The sequence below is a fragment of the Ciconia boyciana genome, chromosome 8 (genome assembly GCF_034638445.1).
Source record: "Ciconia boyciana chromosome 8, ASM3463844v1, whole genome shotgun sequence".
NCBI classification, from domain to species: Eukaryota; Metazoa; Chordata; class Aves; order Ciconiiformes; family Ciconiidae; genus Ciconia; species Ciconia boyciana.
The window spans coordinates 25,717,647-25,739,157 of record NC_132941.1 but is presented as its reverse complement, the minus strand read 5'-3'; the positions used below and the strand labels follow the sequence as shown (position 1 = coordinate 25,739,157).

General features: G+C 38.2%; 1 protein-coding gene across 1 annotated transcript in view; it reads left to right on the top strand.

Annotated features, from left to right (window-relative positions):
- The window catches only part of PTEN (phosphatase and tensin homolog), a 50,080-nt gene that overhangs the window by 2,196 nt on the left and 26,373 nt on the right, over positions 1–21,511 (top strand). The window contains exons 2-3 of the mRNA XM_072870839.1: positions 14,474–14,558; positions 18,022–18,066. Coding sequence (XP_072726940.1) covers positions 14,474–14,558; positions 18,022–18,066 — 130 coding nt within the window. The remainder of the gene's footprint in view (positions 1–14,473; positions 14,559–18,021; positions 18,067–21,511) is intronic.

Sequence of the window (21,511 nt, the reverse complement as noted above, 5' to 3'; positions counted from 1 at the left end):
TGAGGTTTTGGCTTCACAGTTGGAGAGTTTGGTGTTTCAGGTATCTTTGCCCAGATGTGCCATTGGTAGGGAGAGACTTTTTTGACCTAAACAGATCTCTTTAACTAGTGATCTGCTCCCAGCAAGAAAGTTGATCAATGCTGAACCTGGATTTTCTGCTCAAGGTTGCTAATGATATACGAAGTAGAGTTTATTGCTTATTTTTTACTTTTTTGTCTAGTTAATTTTATTATTAGAATTTCGCATTAGAGGTAGACCACTGAACACTGGGCTTAGGCTAATTTTTCTGAAAGAGGTAGCTGGCTGCAATTCTGTAATGAAATTTATAGAAAAAATGTTGGTTTTCTTTTTCATGATTGCAAAAATATCTTTGGAAGAAGCTTATACTCGCAATCCTTTTTTTTTTTTTTTGGTAGAAGTGAAGACTGTTGCCTGTACAGTATAATGGCTTTGCTTGAAGGCTGACATTGTTGCAGAAGTGAAAGTTTAATTTTTTATCACTTTGTACAGGCTTCTTGGCAATGTTCTTTTTGCAGGGCTTTGATGGCATTGTTGCTCATCATACCTGGTAGCTGGAAAATAACCTATTTATTTCTTATACTCGTAGACAGAGGACTGGGCTGGGAGTTAGCTCTCCAACCATGTGATATTAGATGAAGAAAGAGAAAACTTGAAACCTAAGTGAGCTGTTTGGAAAGGCGTGTAGTGCGTGGTAGGAGGACTGGGGTTTAAGTTCTTAAAGGTACTTCTCACTGCGTGCTGGAGCTTAAAATTTTGACACCAAACCAAGCTACCACCTGCATTTCTGCTGTTGGTTAGCTTTGCTTCCCCATGCGCCCATATCTGTAGGAGTGTCCTCTGTTACAGCTTACTGGTTGTTTCAGGGCAGCTGCTTCTGTCAAGCTAAAAGAGAAAGACACGAGTTGGATAGCCCAGTGATTTGGGAATTTAGCTGGAATATGGGAAATGGAGGTGTGAATTCCTCCTGCAATAAATATTTCTGTACGAGTAGTTCAGTAGTGGTGGCTCCAAAATACTCAGTAGCTGGTGATTACTACCTGGGCTTTGGGAGGTGGAGAATAAAATGAATCTACAGCGAATCCAGGTGAGGTGCCTGATCTCCAGCCTATATTTTGTGGTCTGTCTTTTCTTCTACCCCTCTTTGAGAGAGGGTTTATGTCTTGGTGTCCCAGGTGGACAAAGACTTGCAGTCTTTATATTTCGGTCATGGCTGATTCTCCCGAGGCATTGCAGGGAACACCGGAGTGCCAAAAGGCAGGATGGGTTAGGCGCTAGAGTGCCAAAGTCTCCTTTGAGGACCTCTTTTTTCCCTCTGGTGGGCTGTGTCAAATCCTTTTAAAACTGGCGCTGATGTATGTGTGATACAGTACATCATGCTTGGGACTCTCAGTTCCTGATGAGTTGGTTAGGAATTCTTCTTGTGTGGATGATGTAGGATTTTAGGAAAGGGAAATAGTGACTTCTCAAAATCAGTAGCTTTACATACACAATATGAAAATAGTCCTATGTGCTAATTACAAAACAAGCATATTTAAAAAACACATTGACATTACTTTTCATCTGGTCAAATGTTCTTTTCTCTCTGAACAGCCTTTTTGTGGACCTCTTGGAAAAAAATATTTTGAAATTAGAAGAGGAAAGGGTTTTAAAGGTGGAGATATTAAATCAGCTTTTTAATAATTTATTTGAGATATTGTATTTATTCCTGATTTCTTTGGGTTTCTATTTCATTTCTGTAATACTGGATACCTTTTGGTGCAAATGGGTGAGAAGGAAAATTTGGATTAATGGCTTTCTTCTAAGATGGCTGCATTTCTTTGACGCAATGACCAGCATATTTTCTGAGGCACTGTAATCTTTGTTTTTTCTGAAATTGTGCAGCTTGGTTGTTGACCGTTTTACTGCAGGGAACAATGAAGAGAGAATGCTCGTGTGCAAGTCTTGCACGTGCATTGATTGCCTGTGTCTTAAGAGGTCCATGCATAACCGAGTTTAGCAAGTGTTTTGAGGGAAACTATTTGAGACTAAAGTGGAAAAAATTGTGTAACTGCTTCTTGTGCCCATTATAGCTTTGGTAAAACTTTCTCGTATTTCCATGCCTTCTGTTATGCATGAAAATGGCCATCTAGCCTGAGCATAGGGTAGAGCATGCCTACCCTGATGCTTAATTGAAGCATGTGTAGCTCGTGTCCTACATAGTCATATAAACTGCAGCAATATTCAGTAAAGATTAAATGTTGGGTGCAGTTTATTTACAAGTCTCGTGTAGTTTGTCTCATATAATGAAAGGTAGAGAATGCTAAAGTTGTGAGTGGAAGCTTCTTAGAATATCACACTGCTTTATGCTATTTGCAGTCCTGAAGCTCTTTGCTTTTTTAATGAAATTTTAAATTATGTGACTTCACTCAAAATGGCTCAGCTTCCAGGAAAAAAATGAATTAGTGGCATGAGGTACATACTGCGTTTAAAAAGAGAGCCCAAGTTGGAAATGCCATTCATTTAAAATATTTGGCTTCATTTTAAAATTGAAGTTTGTTAGATGTTTTGTAACAAGTTTTTCTTGCACACAAGCACAGTAAGGGCTGGTAAGGGTTTAGAAGAAACTAGAAGAAACTAACTGGCAATGCATTTTATTGGTGGAAAAGTATTTCTTTTTTCTGGAGTAAACCATGTTACTTAGCAGTGTTAAGAGCCCAACAGACTCATTTTGCTTCTGGAGCCTGGGACAATCTTGGGTTTTGGACAAGAAGATTAGTGCCAGTTTTTCTCTGAATTAATCTAAGTCTGTTTGAATAGTCAGCAGTAAAATGCTGCTGGCTGGGGACTTCTCAGAGTTTGATTCAGTTACCTGTTTGCTGTAGGATGTATTTGATCCTGGAAATATTGGTCTTTCGGCACTTACTGGGGATAAAGATTTTTGAATTGTCCAGATGGAGAAAGCAAGGTGGTGATAGGTGCAAGTGTGTTCATACATTCTCTCTTCTGGGGTTAGAGATGTGCTAGATCACTTACTTTTCCTCACAACCTAAAAAAACCCCCTTTGACATACTGCCATAATTGCCATAGTATGTGCATATTTGTGGATAGCGTTGTTTGACAGCTGAAGCCTATGCGCAAAACCCCGACCACTCGAGCAAGCACTTGGTTTTGTAACCCTCCCTGCATCCATTCAAAGTAACCCCAACCCCTTTCTGCCCTGCTTTTTTGACTGCAGTTGCTCAGAAAGGGACTTAAAAGATGCTTGACAAGTTACAGCTCATCTCTTTGCACTTGCTTAGATGTAGTGCAGGCTTCCTAATGAACTACTTGATGTTGCATCATCAGAAATTTTTAATCAATATGCAGCATTGCTGGAGACTGTTTGCACAAGCTAAACATGAAGTTAAAAAATAACTGCCTGTGCATACTTTTAAATTGACAAAAGCTGCAAACTGATTCTTGGTTTCGCGTAGCTCTGTTGTTGAAGTGATGGCTATAGGTTCTTTTCAAGGTGGGGGAAGAAACGAGTATGGCTAATGTGGACACTTCATAAAATTTTCTTATACGGCGACCTTTTAGAAAAAAACCACAACTGAAGCTAATCTTCATTGAAATCTGTTTGTAAGCTTAGTTAAGTGTGTGTAATTTTCAGAACATCCAAAACTTTGACATTAAACATTAAGAGGGTAATACTGAATAAAGTGCAAGCTTTACTAGGACTGGTACTTGTTTTGAGCATTTTTTTTTTTTTTAAGGAAAAATCTAAGTTCATCTTCATTATCTCTTACAATAAGACTGATGAGGTGTTGGCACTTGAGGCCCTTGAGAAATTATCTTTGTTGAGGCTGGTCAGTGATTTTGGTGAGGATGCTTAGGTCAGTGTTGAGGACTTCTGAAAATCCCACCAGTTAAGCTCTTGGTTTAGCGCTTGGTGTAATTGATTTGCCATGTGTCAACAGTGGGTCCAACTTGAGTCTTGAAGAAGGTTGATGAATTTTGAAAGTGCATCTTTCTAGGAACTTGTGCTAGTCAGGAAGGCCTTTCTGCCCTCAAGATAATTACACGTGACTTCCACTGACTTCATGAGATGGTTATGGTGTATTTAGGGAAAGGATATAGCCTTGAGCGTGGAGCTTATGCAACACTTGAAATGGCTATTATTGCCACAGTATAATACATGCGGAAAGATTAGTTGGCTCTTGATGACTGCTAGGCTGGTGATCAGCAGATTTCTTGGGGACAAAAATGTGTTTTTCCTGTGCTTTCCAGTGCTACACTTAATACATCTCATTTAAGAACTTTTTTTTATTACCAAAAGGTTTTAAAGTACAGTGACTGCTGTAGAGGAAGCTAGTATTTGCTAAATGATGTGTTAAAACACTGTGTAGAGGAGTAGAGAATTTTCTAATTTTCTTCCCTAAGAGAAGTGACTGTATTTTCTGTCTTCTTCCTTGGATGATTTGGACACCTAAATCCTCTTTGTTGTGGAAGCAATTGATATAATTTGTACAGTAATAATATGACTGAAATAATGTGTTTTATTAACACATTATGTTAAAACCTCCTGTGCTAAAAAACGTAAAGCCATGCCCAAACTAAACTTCAGAATGTAGTAACTGTGAAGTTGAAATTTTCTATATGAGGTTTCTGTCTACCGAGTTGCTTTTGCCAGTTGTGAATCTCTGAATAGTTTCTTATATGAAATTATATTTTTAATGGATTAATGTTGTTGCCACACTTAATAGTGCATAAGCTGACAAATTATACCCCTGGTACCTTAGCCTAGAGTCTTCCCTTACAACATGTTTAAACAAGAAAATGGTTCTGGTATAATGATTTAAGGGACAATAGTTGTGTTCGGACAAACTGGAAGTAAAGGGAGGGAATAGGCAGTTTGAGCTGTCAAATCCCTTAAGTACGTTACAGACCAAAGTTGCTGTCATTAGTCATAACTAACTCCCTTTTAAAGCCCACCTCCTTTCTAGTGTGAGTACCCGGTGAGTAATTGGGAACTTGGAGCTCCATGTGATTTGTATTCATTTACTGTGCCTAATGTAGGGTCGATATTGAAGGTTAATTATTGCATAGCTTTTTCAGGGGGGTAAATGGGATATAGCCTGGAGTTGTGAGTAGTGATTGCTGGATATGCCTGATGCTTCATCTTACGTACTAGAGTAGTTGTGGGCTCCTTTGATTTGGCACTTCTGTGAAGGTTTTTGGGATTAAACCTGTGCATGTTTGTGCATTCTTGTGTGTTATTGCGATGGTGATTTCCAGACTGTAAGAAGGGAATTTAATCGAAAATATAGGAACATTCATATGCTTTGTGGGTGTTTGACTCTACTTTGGGTTCAGAGATTGCTGTTAGTTTTTTAATGTATCTTAATCCTAGATTGATATTTCAGATGTAAAGAAATCCTTGTTCCAGTTTCTAATTCAAGCTAGCATCCTCTTTGTTCCTGTCATCATCTGCCTCATTTACTGTCTTGCCTATACAGCCCTGAAAAAAACAAATTTTGTAGAATGTAAGTAAATAATCGTGCTATTAGGCTATGTATCATGCTGCGTAAATCTAGGTTATCTTAATAACGATTTTTAGGCAACATAGCTAAAGTAGTGGGCTCTGTGATTCAAATGGTAATTGACTGTGCAGCTAAAAAATTAAACTCAACTGCTCTGTGTTTGGGATGATGACTATTGCAAAAGCTGACATTGTTCCCTTTACAGATGAAGTCCCAGCTTCACAGCCCCAACGTGCAGCAGTGCATTAAAACTGCTTAATATCCAATTTTTTTGTAGTGAAGTGCTTAAGAAATGTCTTTATAAACTTAATTCTGCCTTTGTGAAGCTGTAGAATAATAGCTTTTAATTGCATGATTAATTTTCTTAGAGGCCTCTGCTTAATTCATTGCATTGTCTGGGTGTATATTGGGCTAGAATTGAAGTAGTTGTGTATTTTGTATTCTTTAATTTCTTGTGTGGGTAAGTTAGAGAATAAATGTCCTTTTTTGTACTAACATTTAGAGGAGGAAAACACTAGATCTCATTAGAATAAAATTAATATTATCTATTTGAGCCTTGTTGGTTGAGAGGGTTTATTAGGATGGCCTTATGTCTTGTTTTGCTGCTTGCCTTTATTTTCTCTTGGAATACCACACCCCCCCACACCCCCCCCCCCCCCCCCCCAAATTAAGGTTTGATAAATTCATGCAAATCCTAGTTTTTGTAGCTTATGTTTTATAAAGCTTTTTAGTGTGACATATTTGTCCTCCAGCCTGATAACTGTTTTAAATTCCCTTGTCTCTGAAAGTTTTGGATGTCCTTTCAGACTTGCAAAAAGTTGAGACTGAACCATTTTCCACTTCCTGTCAGTAAATATCAAAGTAGTGACTCTTTTGCTGACTTCTTTTTACTGAATAAAATTCTTGTGTTTTTCTTTGGGTGTTTGAGGTTAGGAAATGCTTAAGTACACATCGGTGCTTCTTTAAAGGAGATCCTGCAAAGTGTGGTGGTATGCTGAGAACATGTACCAGGGAGGTCCCGTACTCTGCCTTGAAAGAGTTCATGTTGAAGCTGGTTCCTGGGTTAAAATAGGTAAATTTGTCACTTTGGAAATCTCAAACTGAGATGCAACAGTCAAGCTTCTCATATGCATTGTCTTCTGCTGAGAAGATCCACTCAGCAGATGTGTTACCTTGAGGACAGCTGCTCAGCCTTGCACGTATAGCTGTCCTTTGCCACTGGCGCAGCTCTTGGCCTCCAGCTGCTGCGTGTTGCTGCAGCTAGTTGGGATGCCAGGGTAGGTATGATAAGATGGGATGTGGCTTCTTGTAAAGTGTCAGCAGAGACAAAAAGCCTTCTTAACTGGACGTCTGCATGTTTTCACCTCTAGAAACTTGTTGGGATCGTAGGGTTTGTTCAGTGCTGTAGACCTTGACTTGAAGTTGAGTAAGGAATTGAGGCCCAGTCTTTGACTCCCCAGCTGGAAAGTTCTTTCTGTCAAATTTCATAAGAATAATAGAGCGTGCTGTTGCACCATTTGGTATGCTCCTGTTTGCTCTTGGCTTTTTCTTAATGGGAAGGGTAGCTTTTTTCTGTCCTCTAATATCGTCAGCTATTTTAGAGGAATTTGCAGCTCTTCAACAAGCTCATGTTTCCTTCACTATCTGCATGCTTTTGTATTTTTATTTGTGATTCCAAACCATGTTGAAATGAGAGTTCAAGGCATCTTTTTCTTAGTCTTTGTCAGAGCAAGCTCTTCTGTAGAGTAGACATCGCCTTCTTTCATGCATCTCTGTTACCATTTTTTGTATGTATGCTGTGAGGTTTATGAAGTTGATACTGTCTTTTGCAAAAAAAAAAAGGTGCCTGCTTATTATGTAGATTGTGCAGGTTTTTCCAATCTTCTTGATCCTATTAGCTGTTCAGCAAAGCCTCCATATGGCTGAGAGCTCCAGGATACATTTCATACACCTCACAGATGAAGGGAGAGACTCTTGCTCTGGGACTACTTCCCAAATGCAATATAGTAAGCAGGTCCAAAAGCCCTGCTATGGGGTGGAAGTGAGTTGAGGATGTAGCTGGTTCCTGAGACAACCTGGCAGTATCATTTTCAAGCATCTTATGATTTACTTCTTCGTGCTGTGGGAATTTGAGTTCCCATCCAGATCTGTTGTCAGCGCCATGACCTCATCTGGACAGGTTTGCCTCCTGGATACAAAGGAGCTGCAGTTTTATTGTTCCTTGTCTAGGTTGCTGCATGTAAATTACAAGCTGAAAGATTAAGAAATTTAAAAAAAAAAAAGAAAGAAGAAAAAAAAGGGTTGTAGTTGAAATATTGAGCATTAAGGGGTTAAATGCATTTCTTCCAAATCATCAAATGTTTCTCTCAGCCACATCTGAGTTGGTCTCCTTTCTTGTTCTTTAAGGCACAGATGGTACAGTTGGCAAGTGCAGCTGGCTGGCTACAAGGAATCCTCCTTTGCTCTGAAGAACTTTCTTCCTGTTCATTTCCTCTATACTTCCTGATTATCCAGACTCTCAGAAAAATAGTAAACTTATTTTGCATTTCATGCTGGCTAATGGAAATGCTGTCTATTTAAAAAAAAAAAAAAACAACCCAAAAGGTATGCATGTGTACAGGCTAAATAGTATGTATGCTAGGAAACTTTTCTAGATTTGGCTGGGTATATTTTCCTATGTCGTCTTCTTTTTTTTTTTTTTTTAGGGATGCTGTCAAGAAAATGGCACTAATAAGAGCTTGGCCATTTGTCAGGACTCTTAAATCTGTTTGAGGATAGAGTGTGGACACTTCTCCTAAAACTCCCCCTGTAGCTTCAGGCTGTCAAGCTGTTGAACAGCAAGAACAATTCTTTTTCTCTTGCTGTTGCTATATGGACTTGCTTTAGCTGGAGTTAAAGGGCTTGAGGTTAGCACACTAACGTTTCATAGCTGGTAAGGCCAGACGCACTGCTAGACTGTATTGCATGGTTACTGAAGTCAGAGTTCCTGAAAATTGCAGGCACATTGAGACAACAAAGCAACTTTTGGAGACTTCAAAGTCATGTTGTTCCTCTGCTCTTCGGTGTCGTTATCAAATGGGACTTACCAGTTGACAGCTTGGCCACATCATGCTAGAGACTGGTTTCCTTTGCACTGTGGCTCTCCACAGCCAGGAGGGTGATGGGTGATGCATAGTGGAGCAAAACTGACAGCAGCTTGCACCCAAATGAGGAGTGGGCTGTTTAGGAGTGGATCAAAGCAAGTACATGCCTTGCTTGCCTGAACTGGAAGTGAAAATTTGCATTCCTGGCAGTTGTGAAGCTTTTTTCAGGCCATAGATTCACCAATTTAAAGCTGTTCTTTGTTAAATAAGATTCATCTTTGGAAGCTGGAAACTGAGGGTTGGGAAAAATGGACTGTTGTCCTTTTTTTTGCAGGTGTCAGGTTCAGGTTTTGCAGTAAGTTTTTAGCTCCAAAGCATGACTTGAACAGTGACCATCATTCACAGCTTCAGGAATGCTCAGCTTGTTTTAAATTTCCTTTTTAAAGAAAGATGAAGTCTAATGCCTGGTAGGTCTTCCTGAAGCCTTTGATTGTAAAGGGCTAATAGTTTTTAAGTTGTTTTTTATTTGCATTTTGATTTAAAATCTATCATTAGTGTTGAGTTTGAAAAGTAAAGCTATATGTAAATTCTTAAGTACTGCGTGCTCTAGCATGCTTATGAAATAGGAAGATTAGGTCATTTGCTTTCTGTTTTTCTGTTATAGCTGCCTGGATGAGTGGAGTGAGGATAAGGGATTAAATACTTAGTTTGAAATAGGACTTCATAAAATTACTTAAAAATTCTAATGACTCACGTTCTAGATATTGAGAATGTTGATCATTGCAGGAAAGGCTATAGCTGTCTATTTTTTTGCAACTTTCTTGTGGCTATTTAAGAACTTAAGAATTGTAAATATTTTGGTATGCTTTTTTGGCCACCTTCCATTATTAGGAAAAAAGTTGAATTTGTGAGCAGAATCAGTTATAGGATCAACACGAGTAATTTGCTTTTATACCTATATGTATATGTATGTAAAATTTAAAGCGTATATTTCATATTCTTTAATTTGATCTTGGCATAATGTGAATATATAGACAGCTATTTTTGAAAGTTATTATAACTGCTGATTTGCATAATGATACAGGATTTTTCTCATAGCAACTGGAAAGACTATCATCTTTAGCATGTGGGAATGATTTCAGGCTTTAAGAACAGTGTTCTGTTAAATCTACGAACAGCATTAGAGCAAAGGTGTTTCTGAAGTGGCATATAAGTTTGCTTTGGTATGTCTTCAATATTGATGAAGCATCGCTTTTTTGTTGTGGCATTTGGTAACTTAGCAAATTCTTGGGTGCTTTCATTTTAAGGTTCCTTGGGTATAGCGTAGTGTCATCTTCATTTGAAAGCTTAAGTTTTATAGTTAGTAAGAAGTATGAACTTGAGTAGAAGATGGCATTTTAGTGTTTGCTGTTGTGTATAATGAGTCTGTCTCATGTATTTTTTTATTATGATCGCTAACTAAAATCCCAGCCTCTGTGTTTACAAGATTGAGAAAGGAATGAGTGCTTTAAAAACTGTTGAAAACCATTTCTGGGAATGGGTTTCTTAGGAAAGAGCTACTGTGGCAAAATGTGGCAGGGTTTATGTTCTTTAGAAAGCCCATTTCACGTTTTGGTAGTTACAACAGTTTGGTTAACTTTGTTTTGCATGCATTGTAGAACTGCCTCAATAAATGGCTGAGGCTTTTTCCGTTTTCATTTGTCTGTCAAAAAAAAGCTTGGAATTCATAATGAACTTTTTGCATGTTTTAAATCATCAGTTCTTCCAGATTTCTAAAATTATCAGTATCATTACCAATTTCATGATGACTCAGAATTCTTGCTTTGAATGTAAGCCCAACTACCAAGCTCCTTTGTAAGAAATCTTGTCTTGGTAGTGAATATATTAATTTCAGCTTTGGAAATCAATACTAAATTAACTGAGGTGTGAAAAGCAGTGTCTCTGAACCATTGAGCATGGCTGGTGGTAGAAGAACTTGCTGAAGATGATGCTCAGTGGACGGTTGCTACCATAACTGGCTTGGCTCCGTACCCTTCCATGCACTGATCACAGGCTGTCCCTGAGGAGGGCTATTTTGTTCCTCAGCATCAGGAAAAAGAGCAAGCTAGTACCAATGCAGTAACAACCATCCCCTTCACTTGCTGCAGATTTTGGGGCATCTTTTCACAGGAGAGGAAAGGGTGGAAGAGCTTGGTTTTTATGGCAGCTTTTTCAGTTAAGTGATGAAACAGCTATTTCTGCTCAGAGATTTATATCGTCTGTGCAAACAGCAACAGCACTTCCACTCTGTTCTTCCATCTTATGTTGCTCCTTAAAGCAAAAGGCATTCTTCAGTTGCTTGAACCAACAAAAGAGTTTCAAAGCAATGTGCTTCTTCAGCATGCTTGTTGGAAGCATATATTAAAAAGACATAAAATGATCTTCACCAGCAATACGAATGCACTTGTCATAGTTGTCACTTGCTTTCGTTTGGGGCAGATGAAGCCTGCAGCCTCGCATGCGTGCTGTGGAAGGGTGTCATTTGCTCGCTGCAGCGGGTGTCCTTTAACACCAGATCTGTTGCAGACAGAAGAGTGAGTCAGCAGTGGTGTGTGAATTGCATTCCAGTCTAATACTTGGAGATAGTAAGTAAGGTACTTCAGGATGCTTGTATTTAGTTGGGGGAGAAATTGGCTTGCCTGTTTAAAAACCAATCATGTTTTTCTAAAAACAGGCCCCCCCCCTGCCCCCGGCTCACTGTTGGATATTTGTTTTTCAGCAGCACTTCAGTTTTTGTGCTGTCAGGTTGCAAAACCTCAGAGCGTACAACACTTCTATTGAATCAGCATCAGTAAATTGATTCATACTCTCCCGCCCTCCATTTGAAGTCTTTTTCCATTTTCTTGCTGGCATGTTGTGGAACACCTTTTGCAATACCAGCTCTGGGTTTAAAAATGCACCTGTAATAATGCACAGTGAAGCTTAAGCATTCAATTCTGCTGACTTGCTCCTGTTTAAAAGAAGAAATGCATGCAATCTGTGCATGTACTGCTCGTGCATCGCCCTTGAGGAGCGAGGCGGGGAGAGGGGTTACATGAGATGTGGGAGCCAAAAGGGGATCGCGCTTTCCAAAAGTGTGAGACCGCCCCGGTTATTTTGGAACTTTTAATGTCTCTTTGCCTGCGTGTTTTGAGGCTTTAGTGTTTGGACAAGTCTATGAGCCTGCAAAGTGGAGACGCTGCTGTTAAGATGTTCTGTTCCTTTTGCTTGGGGTGTCTATCTGCTTTGCTTCCATCTTGCACCAGCTGGGAATCCTGGAAAGTATCTTGTTTCTTAGCCTCTCTGAGAGGAAAAGCCAACAGCAGAAGAAAAGCATCTGAACATAAACTGCAGGCTGAAACGCGTGAAAAAATTGTGTAGTAAAGCTCATGATTGTGAATAGAAATTTGAGTAAGTTACATGGTAATTTGGTGAAGTTTGGGCATCTGTCTCATGGGTGATACTATAGTTGAAACTGAGTTTTGTTTTGATGTGGTATGTCAAAATGAATTTATTTTACCCCTGTTGCTAGCATGAATGCTTGTCTTCTACGGAGAAGTGCTGTGGAAAACAGGCTAATATACTGGATTGTTTTGCTGTGGTAATTTATATAGCCCTGTTGCTCAGAGCAGGATGCAAAAGGAGATGCTTTTGAGTATAAATGCTAGAACTGGCAGCAGGTAGAAATTGTGTTGAAATCGGGAACAAGGAGGGAGTGATGGGGTGTGCTAGCTGAAAGTCAGGTAATTCACTGTTAATAGGTATAGAGCAGGTGCACATGATTTATAACCAGTTTCTGCTGTTTATGGCAAGTAGTAACTGATAAAATAGTAAATACATTGCTAATTATGTAGTGCCTTTTGTTAATTTAACAAAGTGTGAACTGCTTGCACAGTAAAATACATTCAGAGTGAAGTTCAAGTTTAAGATTTATGTGATTTCATAGTATCGGAAGTTACCACAAGCTCTGAAAGTTAAGCAACTTAATGGTTTTTTGTTGTTGTTTTTTTCCCCAAGATAAGCTTTTTTTAGGGTTTGGGCAAGTACAGAATAAATTGGAAACCAGACGTGAAGCCCTTTCAGTGTCTGTATTTAAAGCAGCTACAGATATTTATTTGGATTTCTCAAAAGCTTTCATATTTTTCTTATTGTCTGCATAAATCATCTTTTGAATAGTCCAAGCATACCAATGTCTATTAATACTTCAATTACACTGTAAATGCTAATTCTTTTTTTGAGAGTAGAAAACATTATTTTTTGTGTATTCAGTTCTTAATGTTTTACTTAAGTGTTCTAGTTAACTGTGTAAATGCAGAACTTGGTCCATGCTGCTTCCCTGTGAGTACTTAGGCTTGGGGGAATTCTGCAAGGATGGAGTAAAGTGGTTTGTATCCTACTTCAGGCTTTTCTTTGTGTACAAGTAACTGTAATATTAATATCTTGGAAGCTGCTGCAATGTCTTCCATTCTGATGATTACTCTTTGGAGCTTTGTTATATTTTAACCATAAAAATAAAAACGATTCTTACAATTGTGGAATAATTTAGGTTGAAAGGGACCTCTGGAATCACCTGTTTCAGCCCCCTTGTTTAAAGCAGGGCCAACTTCAAACATATCTTTGTTCTTACTCCTTCTAAGATTAGTTTGAGGAGGAGTATATTAATGCTGTAGGGTATGGTCTGTTTTCTAGCTGCTAGTTTCATTTCTGTTCTGCTTTTCAGTGAAGCTTCTTCACTACATTATCATTTCTAATAACGTTTAAAACTTGGGAGTACTTTCTTTTCTTGAGTTCTGTTTAAAAAAAAAAAAACAACAACCCAAACAACAAAAAACCCCCATATATCATTATACCACCAAGAAAAGAAATACCAGTAATTTTCTAACAATTTGTTGTGAATTTTTTTACTTCATTGGCTCTAGATGTAAACTTAAAATTTTCGAATTTGGCCTTTTTCCTTAGCACTAATTTGTTTTTGCTAAGAGGTACTTTTCCTAAGTTCTTTATCTCAGGTTGCTTTTGGCAGGTGAATTACAGGTAGTTCAGAATAAGAAACTGGAATTTTTTTCCAGAAGCAGGGAATTGTTTTTTTAATAAACAAGATATATAATCCTTTTCAGATCTATACATTCCCATCTATTGCAATATCTTGCATTTAGACATTCAGAGCTACCTTAGCAGCTACTATAGTGATCTGTTATGTAGAAATAATGGAAAGTGATAAAAACATTAGTGTTTATTTAGCCTTGCCAGGGCTTGCGTGCCTGAAATGCACTTTTTTTTGTTTTGCTGTTTTGTGTGGTATACCTATTTTGGGATCACTGGGGACTTGAACATGGGTTTTAATTTGGAACATCTTGCAATTTAGTCACACAAGACTATTTTAATAGTTTCCCATTGGATTTAATATGCCACTCAAACTGTAGAGAAAGACCAGTATGTAGCATCTATGTGATTCTAGTGAGATGATGTATGATAAAGTGGATTACTTGACTCTGCTTTTCTAGTGAATTGCCTTCCTAATGGATGTTAACCATTAGCTGCCCAATAACATACACTTCTAGTAAATTATCTGTTTGAGATGTAAGGAAATTTCTGTTATAGTGGCTGTGGTGAAAGTACTGTGTTTTCAAAAGTTTCCCTCCTGATTTCCCTGCCTCCCTCCCCCCCCCCCACTTTTTTGGGAAAAGATCCCATATTACTGCATATATAAAGCTGAATTGTTCACCTATGGGAGTTGGTCAGAGTTGTTGCTCTGACTTTGATACAGTTAAACATTTGATTAATGTCCATTTAATGCTATTATAGATATTTCACATGCTTTACAAATGTTTCCATAACTTGCATACTCAGATATTTATCCAAACATAATTGCTATGGGTTTTCCTGCAGAGAGGCTTGAAGGAGTATACCGGAACAACATTGATGATGTAGTAAGGTAAGGCTTTATTTTTCTTAACTTATTCTTGTAAATCTTAAGTATCCTTTTCTGCACTAATTTATGTTCTGCTGAGGAAAGGATGTGTGTTCTGACTCGTAAAAATGGCAAGATTTTTGCATCTCTTAGATGTTGCTTTATTAGCTTTCCTGAAAAATGTTGGAAACAACGAAAATGATATTATCAAGAATTTTAGGCCAGGCTGCTGTTCTGGGTTGATCTCAAATGCATGTAATCTGCTTTTTATTATGAAAAATTGACTTCAGTAAATTGTGTTGGAGTAAAAGGTGGTTCTTTGCTTTTAGAAAGATGTCAGTCCATGCCTCTGTTCGCAGTGTTGAGAGTTTCCTCAGCTAATGGCATTTCAGAATATGTTTGCCCATATCCTTTCTTCAATCGATAAATGAAGTGCTTGATAAGTTAATTTTGATTTAAAGTAGTAAATATAGGTGACTTTAGATAAAGGTTTTTACATCTGGCTGTGTTAAGTAATTGTGGATAAGGAGAAAAATCAGCTAAAATTTATTATTGCTGGTGATGCTTTAAAGCACATTTTGTGAAAAAACCCACAGGTTGTCATTTTTAACATCAAATAAAGTTACATACTCTGAACTGCTGGATACAACTGTGGAAGGTGTACCTAGTGTTGTAGGAGCATTGTTGTAATATGTTTAGTCAACACCCTACCTGGAGAATGTAGTGTGAGAGGTTGCACTAAAAACTAAATACTTGGCAGAAGCTGCCAGATGTTAGTGTTTTTAGGATCCTAAGTTCTGATTTTTTTTTAAGTCATGCATGATGCTTTTGAGATCTTGGGCATCTGAGATCACAAGTTCAGTAGCTCTCAAAGAGACTCCCTGTTTGGGGACGGAGGGATAATGCAGTAAGAAGCTTGGTTATGCAGTGAAGTTAGAAGTAGATGTATCTGTGAAAGAAGGTGCTGCTCCCAGGTTTGAGATGCCACAGAATGTTTCTCATAATTGTTGGCAGGCAGAATTAGTGCTGCTTGAATTTCACTGGTAATTGTTTGCATCCAGGTTTGTACAGAAATAAGTTGAGGCGGCTCCTCGGCTCCAACATTGGGAGGAATTGTAACCCTCAACTGAGAATCAGTCGTCTGGAGGCAGTAACTTCCCTGCACAGCTGCAGTTAGCTTCAGATGAGTTTGAGGGGCTTTCATTTTGACATATTTAGCTGTAGTGATGAAGCTTGCTGTCCGTGAATAGTAGTGAAAATGTCAGAGGCTGGATTTGACCAGACTTGCAGAAGTGACCTTGTTCTGTCACGCAGTAGTGAGGAGAAGTCACTTCTCCAGAGCTCATCATATCAGTGAGGTTCAGCATAGCAATCTGTAAATACTCTTGCAGAGTGTGTATGTCTCTGCTAGAATAGTTAACAAAGGTGTGAAGTTGTGTTTTTGAATTGTATCACTGCACACAGCTTGCACACAAGAAAAACTTTTGCTGCCCTTTTGGGGCATTTAAGGGCTGTCCCACAAACTCAAACCAGCCATCTTTCTTTACCAGCAGTCAAAGCCACCTTTTCATTAAGTTGATGTGGGCATTGCATCTGCTATGTGAAATATGTCATCCCTGATGGGGACTCCACCTTTGGAAATTGTAGGATAAGGGCAAAGGCTGGACTTGGAATAAATGACATGGGAATAATCCAAATAAATAATAACAGGCAGTAGACTTTCAAGGCCCTCTTCCAGTCACAGCATTGATTTCAGTTGCTTCTGTATGAAGGAAAATATATTTTATTGGTTAAGTATGTGGACATGTGTAAATAAGACTTTTGAAAGGGAATGACTATATAATTATAAAGTTGTCCATAAACATTCTGATCAAAAGGAGTAGTGATCACCTATAAGTGTAATCAATCAAATTAAGATATGGAGAGATGTAAATTAAGTGGCTGTAGGGAACTGGATGCTGAAGTAGTGTTATGTTTGTTGCCCCCTATTTTTAAACGAGAATTATGCACAAAATGTGATCATGCAGCATTCTGCATGTGCAGTCAGCAGGTCCTCATCTGCTTCTGTCATCTTTTTATTGTGGAATTTTTTTCCAAGAGCTTTTAATGCAGAAGTTCAATGTGTTTGAGCTTTGGAGCAATTGGTATTGAGCCAGGATATGCCAGTGGGCTTTTTCTGAATAGCTGGTATAATGACAAATTTGATGCTAATACTGTATGAGAAGTATGACCTGGACTGCTGGCCATCTCCTGTGACTGATACTTTGAGAGGTTTTGGATGGAATTTTGTGCTTAGAAAAATACTTGCATGAAAGCTTATACTCAGCTTTGGATATCACTGGCAGAAGCGGAGTCAGCTCTCCTTGCTCCCCAGTGTGTTTTAAACAAGTGGGGACATCTGAAACAAATCGCCATGTCCACCATTTTCCTTAATCTCTCGAAGTCTGCCAACAGGGGCGCCAGCGGGAGTCATGAAATATTTTTGCTGATGAAATTGGAATCTCATATTCAATGCTGCACAAGGAGCGTTCACATCTGTTCTTATTTTAATGCATCGGTTTAACCACAGAGTTCTTCTAGGTTCTTCTGGAATATTATGACTGATGACCAGAGCTTGTTTTTGCTTGAGCTTTCCAGGATTTTAGCAGCTAGTGTTTCTTTTCAATTTGAACAGCATGTTCTGTTATGGCTAATTAAATTCCTTCTGGCTGATGTGCAGATACACACTGTTGATGATGTTAAGTGTAAACATTTGTATGTTATTTCTTCTTGAACATTGCCAGGTGACACATCATATATAATCATGGCAATTTTGATGAATCATGTTTGCAGTTTGGTTCTCTGAGGCTTGTATGGGAAGTTTTTCTTGCAAAGTGACCATGAAAATGAAATGAGTGTGAGTGTGAAAAAGTACAGTGGTCTTCCTCCTCCTTTCTGAACCCAGAATATCATCGGGCACTGTCCTCAGACTTCAGTGGCAAATTATGGCCATTTTAAAAACCTGCTATTAAAACAAATTATTCTGTCTGTTCTAACTGGAATACAAAAGTTATTTTAACTGCTTTTTTTCATTGGAAATACCACTGTGGCAAAGTATTTTGCATAGATTATTAAATTGGGAGTGTTTACAGATACATTGTGTTGTAATCGGTGCTTTCTGCTTTAAAAATAAACAACCCTTGCTCAGCTTAATATATTGATGTGCAGGTGTCTTAGAAATCAGTGCAGATTGGTCCATACAATAAATATTTCAGTTGCAGGTCAGATCTTGGTCTCCTCAGTTGCATGAGTAGTCTTATTCATGCTACTGGATTGTTTGTATGAGTGAGGTTTGCAACATGCTGCCTCCTTGACATTGAGAATACCGCAGGGCCAGCTGGGACTTGGAATGCAGAACTGCACCTGCTGAATGGTGCTTTAATGATGCTGCAAATTAAGGTCACCATTATTGCAATGTATATTAATACATGCCTTTTTTCTATTTAAGGTTTTTGGATTCAAAGCATAAAAACCATTACAAGATATACAATCTGTAAGTATGCTCTTATAGATGTATTTTCCAAAATAATGAGTTCTAAAAATAGCTTATGAGTGAAAGTGGCTTGTTGCTGTACTGAAGCAGAGCTAGAGAGGTTTTGCACATTTCTTAAAACAATTAAGCCTGATTGAGAGCACTGTTACTACATTTAGTAGAGCTGAGTGAGGTTAAATGAAATGCTGGTGTGTATTCATATTACTTGAACGCTTTTAAATGACTTGGCATCTAGCCCATCTGGAGCTTGTACCATGTGATTAAAAAGTGAAAAGTAATTCACAGCAGGCTTTCTGTTAATGTATTAATGTCTGCAGTAAAGAAATTGCCAAATTAATATTTTCCTGTTTTTCTTTTTTTTTTTTTTTGTATCAAACTGTATTGGTACCCAGGTTCTGTTTGCTTCCTCACTGTTCTTGACTGTCCCTGTTTATTACCTTGAAAAAGCTATTGCAGCAATTGGTAATGTGATGGTTTCTCACTTTTGTAAGTGTAATGTTTTCATCTGAAAATTTAGTTATGCAGAAAGCTGTCCTTGTTATAGAAGGGATTTTTGTTGTTGTTGTTCTTTGATCATCTTTACATGTTAGCTTAGGCTAATTTCATTTGCATAAATGATTTGGTGATGTCAGCTGATGTTGAAAAGTAGGTCCTGGTTTTCTTACCCCTCATTTTATCCCAGAAATCTAAGTTAAACATTTATTGATTTTTTTAATTGATTTATTTATTTTTTAAAAATGAATATGTTTCTAAATATCTGCAATTAATGGAAAAATTACAGTAGTATGGAAATCCAGGCAATGCATTACATTGTAACCTGCCAGTGATTAAAAATAAGTATTGAAGTATGCTTCTAAATTAGTTGAAGGAGTATGCATCAAGCAACTAAGCAACTGTGTTTCCTGATGTTGGAGCTAAGTGATACTAGAAGCTGAGAAATTGTATACTGGTGATTGAAGTTGTCTGTAAAGCCTGGGGTAGGATGGGACAGACAAAGATATGTAAATAAAATATGCATTAAAATAAACTAACTGGACACATATCATACAGTTCAGTAACAGAATTATTTTCTATAGCTTAGAAGCTCTCCAGAATGTTAGCCTTTTAATAAATGCTACCTTGGTGGCACTTAGGGGTGGAAAGGACAGTGCTTCCTGGAATAGCTGATAGCTCCTTCTGTGTGTAGGTGCAGCTCTCTAAAGAGGTAACTTTCTGGATATCTTCCTTTGAAGTCTTCTGGAGCTCAGCGCTAGAGAGCAGTATCGTGTAAAATCTAACTACCATGGTTTTATTAGACACCCCCCCCCGAAGCCTCCTGAGAGCTTCTGCTTGGTTTGGGGAGCAAAGCAGAACAGATATAACTTAATTTCTTCCTGCTTCTTGGGTCTGAGTTCAGCTGTCAGCTTCTGTGAGGTGTGTCTCTGGTATCACTTACAAGATTAGGGTTTGCTGAACCGCTTGATACTGAGCTTGTTTCGAATTGGCTTGAGAGGTGACAAGTAAAACAATAGGTTGGTGTGTGTTAACTTCTAGGCTTGGTCAGAAAGTAAGAGTTTAGTAAAACTTCTGTGCATCTTAGCAAGTAGCTCCTCAGGGAGGTGGTGCTTGAAAAGTTTCTACTTTGCTGTATGCTAGCAACCTCATTTTACTTCAGAAAAAGGTAAAAACCAATCCACTAACCCTACACAGGGATAACTTTAAAGTTTTTAAGTGAGAAGAGCTGTGATGAGGCAAATGCTTTTGACGCTTACATTGCGGATACATGTATTTTCAACAGTGCAAAGAACTTGTCCAGGTGTGCCAAAAGTTTTTTGTCTTCAAGTTCTTGATATAAAAACTTCAGCTTTCAGTTTTTGGTGCAAGAACCCCTCATGGATTTTTCTTGTTGCTAACTTTAAAACAATCACAAGTGAAACTTCCTAAAATTACTGTGTTCACCCTCAGATGAAAACCTTTGCAGGAGAAAACGTCCTTCTAAAGTGTGTGGGTTTTCTTTCTCCACAAAACATGGATCAGTTGCAGGTGAAGATTCAAGTGATTACTGCACAGCTTGGAAAGCATAGCTTTTAAACTGTGTATCCCTGGCTAGAGAGGCCAGGTTATCTCTTTAGGCAGGCAAAATTTATACATGTTAAGTACATAAATGCCATTAGGTGAATTGTTGCAATGTTTGGTCATGAGATGGGAAGAAATTGCAGCCTTCAGGTATTTTGGAGAACAGCATCTCTTTATATTAGCTGATCCTTTGTAAATAATCAACCTATTGTTTGTGTTTAAAAGAAGGAGGTGGGAGTTCAGAGGAGCTATGTGTATTATATTCAGAATTATTTCAAACACTGTCATGGGGTTTGAGTTCCATTAAGGTAGCTGTTACATAAAATTGATAATAATGTGTGTATTGAGCAGTTTTATTTAAAAGGATTTAGAGAGATTTTTCTGAACTGATGCTTAAATTATATCAGTTATGCCTCATCCTCACATCTTGGCTTTTAACTTTCCAGTGAATGTTTGAGCAATCAATTTTATTTTGTTTCTTGTTTGAGTTGGTTTTTCTCCTGTTTCTTTAACCCTTTGCTATTTCTTCAGTATATTTTATTTTAACATGTTCTTCCACTTTCATCTCCTAACTTCACATATTGCCAAATTGTTACGTCCCCTATTGTAATAATCTCCATCTTCTCCAGTATATTTCTTTTAACTGTCCTACAGGCAGATAGTTAAAGGAAGGAGCTGTAATGAACAATGTGGATTTTATGTGCATACTTTCTGTATCTCTGTGTACATGGGGTGGGGCTTTGGCATAGGCTGCCATCTGGTCATCAGTGGGTTCCTGTCATCAATGGGATCATGGTTATGATCAGAAAGGTGCCTGTCTGGCAGCACTTAGGATCTGGGTTGCTTTAAACTTGCTTTAATCATAAGGAGGATTACAAGAACTATGACAACCCACTCCTCCCCACCAAAAAAAAAAAAATGTTCAGATTTCATCTGGAGATCTGACTGTATTACAGGTCTAATAGTGTTTAAAACAAAATGCATTTGAAATGCTAAGCAATGGAAGCATCCCCCACAGTGTGTGTCAGTGGGATCTCTGCTGCAAATACATGTTTTGCGTAATGAAACAGGAGTATATTTTGTACAGCTGTGTCTGGAGCTCCGCATTTGCCCTGTGTTGTGTACAGCTCCCATAAGAGGGCATAAAGAGTGACATGGCTATGTTCTGTGGTCAGTTTCTGTCCTTAGTGTCAACAGAAGTATTTTTTATCCCTTATGGTATTCTACTTACTGCTCTTTCAAACTTCAAAATTTGAAGGCTTTTTTGCCCGTATGTGGATTTTTTAAAATGTTTGGAAGACTTTTATCTCTTACTACCCCTTTGAACTGGGTGTTTCTTTAAAAGGAAGGAGGACACTTTCTTGGATAAGATGCTTTGTGTTAACTGCTT